The sequence below is a fragment of the Fukomys damarensis genome, unplaced genomic scaffold (assembly GCF_012274545.1).
Source record: "Fukomys damarensis isolate Sample0158 unplaced genomic scaffold, DMR_v1.0_HiC HiC_scaffold_5, whole genome shotgun sequence".
In the NCBI taxonomy this organism is placed as follows: Eukaryota; Metazoa; Chordata; class Mammalia; order Rodentia; family Bathyergidae; genus Fukomys; species Fukomys damarensis.
Genome location: NW_022900917.1, coordinates 82,497,539 through 82,509,853, shown reverse-complemented (window position 1 = coordinate 82,509,853; position 12,315 = coordinate 82,497,539). Strand labels below are relative to the sequence as shown.

The window sequence follows — 12,315 nt, the reverse complement described above, 5'->3', positions numbered from 1 at the left end:
TCTCATGGAGATGCACACTGCTAGTCTTCCTAACCAATTCTAGATGCAATGCTAGGGAAGAAATAGCAAGCAAGAGACTTCTCATGATGGTAACTACAGGATGAGAGGAAAGAAGAAAACCTTCCAGGTGCCAAATCTGAAGTGCCCCTGAGACTTCTTTAGGGGCTCCATTGTCTCTTTTGAGTCACACCCTGGATACAGGCCTTTCCCTGGACTGACCCTGAGCCCTTTCCAGTGCACGCCTTCACTGACAATCTCTTCTAGGAGGTTTGTGACTGTCCCCCTGGAGGCTAACTCAAAGCAGCCATCCATCCACATGGCCACTGACAGGGGAGAACAACTAAGAGGTTGCTAGCCAGGGTCAGAATGAAAACACCCAGCTCTCAATAAACCTGCTGATGGTGATGACAGGGAAAGGCTTGGGAGGGACAAGGCCTCTCATACTGTCAGATGGTCCCAGCAGTCTGAGCTTTGGGGCCATCTGCCCTGAAGTGCCACAGGCAGGCTGGCTGCCTCTCTCAGATGCCAGACATGCCCCTTGAGGTACCTGAAGATGCCTACAAGCAGCTGCAGGGTGATGTGCTGGATACGGGAGTTGAGTGTCTGCTGCCAGGCTCGTTGACGGGCACGGCCCTCATTCAGATCTGTGCTGGAGATCAGGTGAGCAAGGTTCAGCTCAGAGTAGAGCTGGAGGCTCTGGACCCTGGGATGAAGCAGATGAGATTGCATCATGGATCACAGCCCCATGACAGCTCACCAGTCACAGCCACTGTTGCAGTTAGGTGGACATTTCAGGATGCTCTGCATACCTGTCAATCACTCAGGGAGCAGGCAGTCATTATGTATCTAAAGCTGGAAGAGTAGTCTCATGCACACAGCACACACATCTTTGGACCTTGCACATTTTTAAACCCACTGAGCCATTCCAACAGTGGGCACTGCCTGACTTGTGTGCATCCCTTGGGATACCTAAGTGTTTCTGCAGAGGCTGCATCTTAACCAGCCAGCGAGGGCTGCAGGGAGGAATGATCACAGCACTCCCAGAAGCTTCTCTTGGCATCCCCTGAGAAAGTAGGATCAGGTGCCCCTTGTGCCTGTATCTAACATCCTGGGTCTCATCATTTGTGACCCTTCAGGGGATGCCCACTATTGGCTCATGTGCAGGTCCTCATTTGGAGTCAGGGAGGAACAGTTATATCTGCCAAGCCTGAGTCACCATAATCACAAGGCCTGGCCATCCTAATACTGCCCAAGGCCATGCTTTGAGAGGGACTTTGAACATCAAGTAGCAAATCTGTAAGGTTTTTTGTTTTGGGCTTCATTTTTGTTTTTTTAACAGTACTGGGATCAAACCCGGGGATGCTGAACCACTGAGCTACATCCCCAGTGTTTAAAAAACAATTTGAGGGGGGTGGTACTGGGGACCGAACTCAGGACTTTGCACTTGTGAGGCATAGTGCCACCATTTTTTTTTTTGAGGTATGTTCTTACTAAGTTGCCCAGGCTGGCTTCAAACCTACAACTGTCCTACATCGGCCTCCCAAGTATATAGGATTGCAGGCATGAGCCACTGCACCCACCAAGGCTGTGGTATTAAATAAGCAAAACAAAGACAACCAGTACACATTTGTTTCACAGATATTCTTTAAGCACCCACTGTACCAAGCCTGGTTCTGGATGCTGACTGAGGCAAAGCCTCTGCCTGTATTGAGCTTTCATGCAAGGGGGAAGAAACAGAAAAACAGATAAATTAATCACAAAACAAGAAACAATGATGTAATCAGGCAGAGAATCCAAATAAGGTCATGGGCTGCACATGGAAGAGGTCAGACTGGGCAAAGATGAGTTCTCCCAGGAGATGACCTTGAACTTCAAATGTGGAAGCCAAGATGGGGGCAGAAGAGGAGAGATTTGCAGTCACTAAAAGCCCTACTGTGGGCACAGCCGGCCTATTGGGCCAGTATGGCTCCAAGCCAGGGTAAAACTGTGAGGCCAGGGCCAAGGGGCTGGCACAAGCTGATGTGTTAGGAAGTTGCTGCTGAGGACACCTCCAGTTCTGGCTGGCCCAACTGATCAGACAACTGCCATGTTGTTTGTCAGCCCCAAACCAGCCTGTGAGCCAGAAAATCATAGGATGGACAGCACAGTAGAGAAGGACATGTGACCAACTCCCCTGCATCAAGTATGCTGGAGTACTTGGGATAACTGGGTCTCGGGGAGAAGGCTGTCCACTTCCTGCACCCCCAGAATGCAGTCTTTCCCTCCCATCCCACACTAAGCCAGGAGAGTTCTGTGCCAGGACCCTGGTCCTTTCCTCCAGGAAAATCGGCAGCTGCAAGGAAGCCATGACAAACATACTTTTGATGAAAATGATGAAGACAGAGGGCAGAGAGAACAAGTAGGAGCCAAGGGGATGCAGACACACATCACACCCCAGGACACCTTGGAGAAACTGCACTGCAACCTGACCCATGGGCTCAGAGCTCGTGACAGACAGATGGATCACGGACAGCACACAGGGTTAGTTCACGTTTATAAATAAAGTCCCCGTGATGAGCCTATAGGAGATGCCACATGTCATTTACCCTGTTTCCAACCTGTACACTGTGTGCATTTGTATTTCTGGAATCCTAGCAATGCAGATAGCAAAGCAAACACCTGAGAAGCTGGCAGAGGTCAGTTCTACAATGGCTCTGAAAGTCAGGGGAAGCAGCTCCTGCTTATCTGAAAGTAAACAGGACAAAGAGGATGCAAGTTTTTATTTCCAAGTTCAAACAGGTCCAAATTCCAACAGAACACCTTGCACAGGTGCCCTGAGCACAAACTGCCCACAGCTGTAGGAAAAGGAGAGCCCTGTGACCCTGCAACCCCACTGCAAGGGAGGACATACGTCCACCCTCTCCTACTCGCTACCCCTGCACTTTTATCATAGCTGTTTCTCGGGGCTTTGGGGGGCTTTTAAGTTTTTTGAGATGGAAGGAACAATGATAAAGGTGGTATTCTTATATACAAATCAAGTATCTCTTATCCAAAATGCTTGCCGCTGGGCATGTAGCTCAGTGGCACAGTATTGGTCTAGCATGAATGAAGCTCTGGGTTTGATCTCCAATGATGTAAACAAAAATAAAAATAGCTCGGGACCAGAAGTCTTTCAGATTTCAGATTTTAGGATATTTGCATGTACGTAATAAGGTATCTTAGGGATGCGACCCAAGCCCATACATGAAATTCACTCATGTTTCACATATTTTTCTTTCCTTTTTTTTTTTTTTTTTTGGCATCTGGTTGTTTTTTATTGAATACACTCATTCATAGAAAACAGAAACACAACCATAGTATGGAAAAACATAAAACGGAGCTCTGGAATGAAGACCCAGACCAGCCTCCTATCCTAGCCCAAGGAGAACTATAAAAAGTAGGAGAGACTAAATCACATTCCCACCCCAAGGCAGAGACCCAACCTCCATCCTTGGCATCTGGAATGGACAGGTAGGGTGAAGAGAACCAAGGACCAGAGCAGCCAGAGGGCCCAGAGTTGGGGCAGCTCCATGTAAACTCCAAGGCTTATATGTGTGTGTGCCTGACAAAACTTGGCTGAAGACTGGACAGACTCAGAAGCCAGCCCTGGGTCTTATGGTGAGACTGGAATTGGGGACACAGGGAAATGCCATGTCCTTTCTTTAAGCCCCTTTCTAAGATAGGCACTGGGGCTTCTGTAGCTGTGGAGGCAGAATGGGCTGGGGTCTGCACCACCCTCCTCTGCCCCTGGACATTCTTGGGCAGTGTCAGTGGCACTGAAAGGCCCCACCTGGGGCTTGGCAGGACTGAGGACTCAGAAAGGGACAGATGAATTATTTTTCCCTCTAATCCTGGTGCTGGCATCAGTCTGGGAGGTTTATGAGGTGAAGAGATGACCTCCAAATTCAGCCCCTCAGTCAGAGGGGGCTCTCAAACTGAACTAAACACCACTGCTAAAGACCAGCCTGAGCACAGGTCAGAGTCGGGGAGCCTGCTCTGAGCCTCTTGTAGGCCTTAGCACCAAATGCCTGGCACCAGGTGGCCAGCCCCCAAAATCTCACACCTGTATTGAATCTGGCTGACCAGAGTAAGCAGTGATGGCAGCGAGGTACAACCCCCCAGAAGAATGGGGGCCCTGCAGCAGGACACAAATTAGGTCCCAGACCAGGGTCCTGAAGTGGCACCATAGGAAGAAAGGGTTCTGGGTTCCAGACTGAGGACGAGGGGAAGGATAGGTAGAATGCAAGGCATGAAATGGGGAGGGCATCACCTTCCCTCCTCTCCGCTTCAGATGGATAAACGGAGGATAAACGGAGAGTCAATGGATGGATGGGGGCCTGTGGGAGGCCCCAACACTGAGAAAAAAAGCAGCAATTTGGCCAATGTCTGGGGTCTTGGGGGAGCAGGCCTCCTCCCTGGCAGAGGGCAGCTGCAAGGCTCAATACCACACCATGACTATACCGAGTCTGGCCTGGGCTAGACCTCCCTATCCCACCACTGGTGCTGGGCAGCAGGGCTGGGGCTCACAACCCTGGTACCATAGAGGCGCCTTGGCAGGTGACAAAGAGGAGCTCAGGGCCCCATGAGGTAAAGCAAGGGGCCCAGCTCCTGCTAAAAGACATAGATCTTGTCCTGCTGCACAGTATCCAGGTCATTGTCCAGTGTCAGCAACACCAGAAAGGACACAAACGTGGCGATGGAGGACAGGAAGTGCCAGATGTCATGGTCATCAAAGAAGTCGAGGAGGATGCAGTCCCGATTGTGCTCCCTTGACTCTGCAGGAGTTTTCTGACAGGTGCTGAGTCCCTAAAAGAAGAAGAAGAGCGCAAAGCCCCAAACCACAGAGGTGCAGATGATGCAGAGCAGAGGGATAAGCTTGATTCACTCTCCGCTCCGGAGCTTCATGATAATGCAGAAGGCGAAGTAAAGTAGCAGGCTGCAGATACCAATGGCCAACAAGTAGGAGGCAAAATCACTGGGGCGCGTGATGAGCCCATAGGCAGCCAGTGACCAGTTGATAATGTTGCCCATGACCAGCAGCACCATGCAGTCCACATAGAGGGGCCCGCTGCACTGCCGGATGTAGTCCATGTAGAGCACATGGAGGATGCAGCAGAAGATCCCCCAGTCCAGCTTCCAGTGGCCCATGTAATAGAGCTGAGTGCTAAGAAGCAGGGAGGCAATGATGTGAATGACAGAGAAGACAATCCAAAATGATGTGTTCCCTTTGCCAAAGACCATGCCCAGCACAGAGAAGAAGATGACAATGGACAAACAGGCATAGGCACTGTAGGCGCTGGCATTGATGTCTGGGTGACACTTCTGGTACAGCTTCAGCATGCAGAGTCCAGCAATCATGTACATGAATGATGTGTCAAACTGGAAATTAGTATAGTTGGGGCAGACGTGATAGCAAGCACTAAGCAGCCCCTCTATCATCAGTGCTGTGCCCATGGCATAAAACAGACCAAAGTGTTTGGGAATCCCACATTCCATAGCATGAAGGTCATTGCACAGCAGGGCCCAGTTGTGGTTGATCTCCTGCTGCAGGATGATGAGCAGGAAGAGCAGCCCCAGCAGGATGTACCCCAGGTTGCTGAGGATGTTGTTGAAGGTGCTGAGGTTGCCCAGTGGGTGGGCACAGAGGAAGTTGTAGTAGCAGATGTCCTGTTCCCTGTGATGTTTACCACCATCTGGTAGGTGATCACCAGCTGTATCACCAGAAGGGCATAGAAGACAGCAATGGTGGCAATGTTCAAGAAGTAGATCTGGTACTTCTTCCGCAGAATACCTTTGTCCTTCTGTACCAGGTCAGCCACATAGAGGTATTGCTTGGTGCAAATGATGTTCTTGTCTGACTCAATGTGAGTCAGAGTGTCGTAGTCATCCTCTTCCAAGGAGTTCATGGAGTCCAGCTGTGGCCGAGTACCCACTGGATAAAAGGGGCGGTCATGGTAACTGTAAGAGAGATCCACTGTCAAACAAAGCATCAGTGGATCTGGAACCATTCTCCAAAGAGCCATAGTTATAACCCTCATAAGAGCTTCCAGAAAAGGAATCAGCCAGGACCCAAAGGTGACCACCTTCTGGGCAGGTTTGGTCTGTGGTCAGCAGAAGAGTCTTCTTCTTCTGCCTCCAGTTCTCCCAACAGGATAGGAGGACGGTCAACAGGTAGAAGGAGAGAAATATCTCCAGGCAAAAGAGCATCCCACCAATGTAGGCCTCGGATGTGACTGCTTTGGATACCAGCACTGATAGGGTTTTCTGGCGGTGCCCTTGATTGACTAGTTCATCTTCTACAAAGGGGTAGAAAGGCAAGGAACCCCTGCAGGTCTGGTCTTCGGTCTTCACCACCACCACCACCACGTAAAAGCTGTTGCTGGGAAGACTTTGCGCTGAACAGTGATAGCTACCTTCTTGGTCATAGTCTGGTATATGCCAATGAAGGCTACATTATTGTCCAGGTCATAAACAGGGCACAGGACATCCTAGATGGAGATGACTGAGCAAGGAAAGGCTTCATCAGAGGTCACCTTGACAATCACAGAGTCTGCTCCCTCAGGGAACTCATACTTGAAGTACTGGGGCTGGGCTGCAGTCGTATTGAAGCTAAATTGCTCCCCAGTCCTGAAAACAAAGTCATCTATCTGATTGACCCGGAGCTGATACTTGGTGTTGACAGGTGACAGCATGGAGACATCCACACAGAAGAACTAGGCGTTGGACTCGTTCTTGGTGGGGGGCTGACACAGTGTTCGCTCCACTTTTTGGTAAAGGTACTTGCGCTGAAACAGCCCTCATAAGATTAGGACACCACAGACTCCTTCTGGCGGACCTCAAACAGCAAAGGCGCTCCCTTCTTGTTCAGGATGTTCACAGACACACGCATACCCTCCATCCGGTTGTGGTCACAGTGTGGTTGAAGGTGTGGATGTTGACCAGCTCTCTGTTGACCTCAGAGGTGCTCAAACTCGGCGTCTTTCTGCGAGACGTTCTTGGGCCCCAGGACCCCCATATGGCTCTCCACCGAGATCGCCAAGAGCACCAAGAAGGACAAGCCCGGAGCGAACACGGCCCCCGGAAGGGCGGCAGAGGAGGCGGAGGAGGTGGCGGCGACAGGTGACAGGACACCTCCAGATGGGCGGCTGCAGCTGCAGGTTCCAGCATCTCACCAGGACCAGAACTTTAACCCCGGGGAGAGATTAAGAAACGTCCCCTCCCTGGAGCCGAGAGTGGAGGGGGTTTGGGGGGCAGCAGGGGTGGGGGCTCCGAGAAGAGACCCCGGCTTGCGAAGGGCTGAGCACGAGATCCGGCAGCCCCCCCACCCAGGGCCGTGAGAACCTGGGGGGTTGCTGGGAGCCCGGAGGCGCCTTGCAAGGAGAGGGGGCCGGCAGCTGGACCGCCTCGAAGGTGGGGGGAGTCTGAGGGCAAGGGACGTGATGGGTGGCGGAGAGTATTTTGGGACTCGAGCCCTTTAAGTGCTTGGAACTCAGGAACTGAGAGGCGCAGCCTTTGGTAAAATCTGTTTCATACATTTCTTATGCACACTGACTGAAGGCCATTCTGTAGAGTATTTCAGTGAAATTGTTTTCATTTTGATGAATCACATGAGGTCAAGGGCAGAACTTCCCACTCATGTCATCATGTCAGCACTCAAATGTCTCACGCTTTAGAGCATTTCAGATTTCAAATCCTACACTTCGCAAAAACCATCTGGGTAGAAGGAATAAACCTCACCAAGGAGAGTCAGATGTGAGAAAACCCACTTGAAGGGAGGCCAGGACAAACTGCCATCCTCCTGCCTACACCCTCAGCTTTCAGCTCTGTGTCTCTGACCTCCCCACAGTGACAAGGAGGGGATGACTACCCTACATACAGCTGCCCCCAGGGACAGCAAACACCAGTATGGCTGGGCTGACTTCCAGAAACCTAAAAGGAACCGAGTATCACTTCTACAACTCACGTGCAAGGCTTGACAGCAGTTGGGCCCCCAGGTCATGAGGACAAACAAGCAGGAGCTCTCCTGCTACCCTCTATTTAAAAACTCAAAGGGAAAAGGTGTTATACAAACAACACAGAGAGAGGCTGTTGCTGTATGCCCATCAGTCTTGCCCAGTCCAAGCTGACATCCCCCCAGGCTACAGCCAGACACCACAGCACACACCACTGCCTGCTGTGACCAATGATTAACCTGCCTCCACCATTCAGGAGGAAAGTCCTGCCCAGTTTCTGTACCACAGCAGAGACCACAGGGCCCCAAAACCTAAAATATATTATGGTCTTTTTTAGAAGAAGTCGGCTTCTGATCTAGGCCAATGAAGCTTAGAAAAAGAGATGAAAGTGTAAACAGCTATAAAACAAGGTTTGAAAAATTAAAAGCACCAATAGATTGCCAGGGGAAGTGAGAGAAGGTCACACATCCACAAGGTCCCCTGGATTGAATATCCCAAAGCAGGGACACCACCATCCTGTCACTACTGTATAGGCCTGCCCAATTCCAGCTTTTCAAGGGTATTCGACACATATCTAGGGAATGACAAGAGATAACAGTACAAGCCCCGAGGCACAGGACCAAGGATCAGGAAAGTAGGGGAAGTGACTGACCCCAGACTGTTCAGCCATAATTAGTATTTAGAAAAAACTGGAATACAGATAGATAAATCCCTTTTCTTTAAAAGTATTTCCAAATAATTTCTAAAATCTAAATACAGAAAACAACTATCAACAATACAAAATTGGAAAAAGACAGTCAAAGTGGCAGACACAGAATTTAAACAAAGATGTTCTCAAACACATACTAATTCCTGTTACCTCTGAATAAACATCTGTGCCACCAGAAGAGGGATGTCTGGGATGTTCATGTCATTGTCTGAGTACTTAGAGCACGTGATGCTGCCATGATCGATATCTATGAGAATTAAACCATCTGCTTCCTGCAAAATAAAGATTGATGTAAGAATCTTTGAATTTTAAAAACACACAAACATATTTTTCACTTACTAAGAGAGTATCATTATTTCAATTATTCTAATATATGATCCCCAGCAGTGCACATAGATATTATCGCTACAAAAAATGTAGACTATGAGTTATATCAATGGGATAAATCTGATTAAATGTGCCTTTCTCTTATTTTTCATTATTGAAGTAAAATATACTAACATACTATTTACTATTTGAGTGTACAGTTCAATACTGTTAATTACATTCTGTAATTATGTTACTGTTAATTACATTCACATAGTTGTTCAACCTTCATCACGATCCATCTCCAAAACTTTCTCCTGCTCCTAAACTGAAACTGTGTACCCACTAACATTAACTCCTCATACCTTCTTCCCTTTAGCCCCCGGCACCCATCGTGCTACTTTCTGTCTCCTCCAGTTTGACTCCTCTGAGGACCCCACATAAGTGGAATCATACGGTATTTGTCTGGTTACGGGCTTGTGTCACTTAGCAGAGTATCTCTGAGACTCATCTGTATTGTAGCGTGGGTCAGAGTTCCCCCTCCTGTTCAGGCTGAATATTCCACTGTATGAATGGACCATGTGCTTTTCTCTTTAAGTTTCCAATGTGTGGTGTCCAGTTTGCACCAACCATGGTACAAACACTGCATGTACTATTTCACAGTGTCCTGGGGGATATTCCAGGCCTCCACTGAGTGCACCACTAGTATTCAATGCCCAGCCAGCTCTGCCACCCTATGCTAAATGACCACACACAGAGGGAATTTCTGAAATATGTTATTTGTAAAGTCTTATCCATGCCAAAATACACACAGAATGAGTGTTTCACTAGAGTTCTGGGGCCTCCAGGCTCCAGAATGAAATGCTGAATCTCTCGGAAGGCACCACTCCCACCTTTCATCCTGAACCCTGCCTCATTCCAGGTGACAAATAAAATGCTTTGTGTACACATCAGTATCTTCTTGGCTCCAAATCTCACAAGGCAAACAGTCTTCAACCAGCAGGCGCACAGTGACCTCTGAAAGAGTCAATGCCAGGCCTCTGCAAGGGTTACGGGCGGACAAGGTAAAGGATCACCCCCTCCCGCCTTCTGCAGGTCCCAACACAAATACACAAACCAACCGAAAATGCTTTCAGTTAGGAGTAACTGTGGCTTCTGGAATCTCTCAGAACAGATAATTCATGAAGTGAGTTTCCTGCCTGAGCGCTGACTAGAATTGTTAAGTAAACATGCCAAAAAAGTTTCTCTCCTGAAGAGTCTGGAACAAGACCTCAATGACTAAAAAAGGAAAACAAATTTAAACTTCAGAGCATGGCTTATTTTTTCTTGCCTACCAAGCATATTGGGTGACATTTTTCTGTTCCTTCCAGAGCCCTGAATGGCCTTTTCCCAAAGTGTGTTTTTCCCCTGGTGAATCACTGGCTTTAGAAGAACACAGAAAGAATGCCTGACCTTTCACAGGAGGAACCAGGCCCAACCTAGCACCTCCCACCCTCCTGGACACTTGAGCAAGTGCCCAGAGGTGGAGATTTGCTTTAATAGATCCCACCAGCTTGAACCTCCAGTAATATATGCATGACAGTTCGATCAGGCAGCTTGTACCACCCTGTGGGAATGCCCAATGTCACCTGATGCATCAGTTAGGCATAAACCACCATATCTCAGAGCTGACCAGCAGCAAGTCATACAGCCCCATCGTGAACATATTAAACCTCCAGAAAAAGGGGGACATGGGGGATACAGTCTAGCAATAGGCTAGCATCAGGCTACAGAAAATGGCAAGGCACACTGGCATCCACCTGTATTCCTCTCCCAATTTCTGTGTACACTTAAAATCTTCAAAATAGTTGGGGGTAGTGGTACACACCTGTAATCCCAGCTCTCAGGAGGCTGAGACAGGAGGATCACCATAAATTCAAGACCAGACTGGGCTACACAATGAGTTCAAGGTCAGCATAAACCACATAGCGAGACCCTGTCTCAAAAACTAAATAAATAAACAAACAAATAAAATCTTCAAAATGTAAAGTTAAATACCCAGACTACCAACAGCATTCTTCACAGAACTGGAGCAAACAATCCTAAAATACACATGGAACCAGAAGTGACACAGAATAGCAAAAGCAGTCCTGAGTAATGAGAGAAAAGCAGGAGGCATCACACTCCCAGACTTGAAGTTATATTAAAAAGCCACAGCTACAAAAACAGTATGGTGTGTTGGCACAAAAGCAGATATGAGGATCAACAAAACAGAAACATAGGACATAGAGACAACCCTAAACACATTCAATTATTTGATCTTTGACAAAGGGGCCAAAAAACATATACTAGAGGAAAGATAGCTTCTTTAATAAATGGTGCTGGAAAAATTGGCCATTCACATGCAAGAGATTAAATCCAGAGCCATATTTTTCACCATGTAATAAACTTAAATTAAAATGGATAAAAAAACTAAATGTTAAAATAGGAACACTTAACCTGATAGAAGATGAAATAGGTAAAACTCCTGAAGTTACAGTCATAGGAAAGGACATTCTAAACAGAACCCTGGTTCCACAGGAAATAGTACCAAGCATAAAGAAATGGAATCATAACAAATCAAAATGCTTCTGCACAGCAAAAGAAACAACCAAAAGAGTGAAGAGACAACCTACAGAATGGGAAAAATCTTTTGCCAGCCATTCCTCAGACAGAGGGCTAATATCTAGAACACTGGTGGGGAACCCACGGCATACGTGTCACAGCGAGCTGTTTGTATCATTGAAAACTCTAAGGTTCACCATCACTGATCTAGAATATATACAGAACTCAAAAAAGACAGACACCCCCCAAAAAAGACCCAGTCAAAAAATTAGCAAGTGAAATGAATAGACACCACAAAAGAAGTACAAATGACCAATAAATACATGAAAATTTCAACATTGGTGGCCATTAGAGAAATGCAAATTAAACCAACACTGAATTTCCTTCTTACCCCAGAAAGAATGGCCATGATCAAGAAGTCAAATAACAAATGCTGGTGGGGAAGTGGGGATCAAAAAACTAAAGCTAGAAATTCAATTTGATACAGCTATTCCCTTCTAGGTATCTTCCTGAAAGTGTTAGAGACATCATATTACAGTGATGCATACATACCCATGTTTATAGCAGCATAATTCATAAATAGCTAAATCTTAGAAGCAGCCTATATGTCCATCAACAGATGAATGAATAAAGAAAATTTGGTTGGGCCAGGGATTTAGCTCAGTGGTTTTGCCACCTGCCTCTCAAGCACAAGGTCCTGAGTTCGATCCCCAGTACCAAAAAAAAAAAAAAAAAAAAAATATGGGG

The 12,315-nt window shown here is 47.5% G+C and overlaps 2 protein-coding genes across 4 annotated transcripts in view; both read right to left on the bottom strand.

The window, feature by feature from the left end:
- The window catches only part of Dennd3 (DENN domain containing 3), a 73,945-nt gene that overhangs the window by 32,523 nt on the left and 29,107 nt on the right, over positions 1 to 12,315 (bottom strand). For 2 of the 3 annotated variants that reach the window (XM_010639203.2, XM_033760888.1), the window contains 2 exons: positions 8,830 to 8,951; positions 548 to 703 (listed from right to left, as the gene is read on the bottom strand). In XM_010639203.2, coding sequence (XP_010637505.1) covers positions 548 to 703; positions 8,830 to 8,951 — 278 coding nt within the window. The remainder of the gene's footprint in view (positions 1 to 547; positions 704 to 8,829; positions 8,952 to 12,315) is intronic. The other variant, XM_033760889.1, reaches the window with a different exon arrangement.
- Positions 4,205 to 6,229, bottom strand: LOC104872894 (SID1 transmembrane family member 2-like). The gene is given in 2 exon segments (XM_033760890.1): positions 4,205 to 5,687; positions 5,690 to 6,229. Coding segments are annotated over 2 exon segments (1,425 nt in total). The 5' UTR covers positions 6,057 to 6,229; the 3' UTR covers positions 4,205 to 4,629.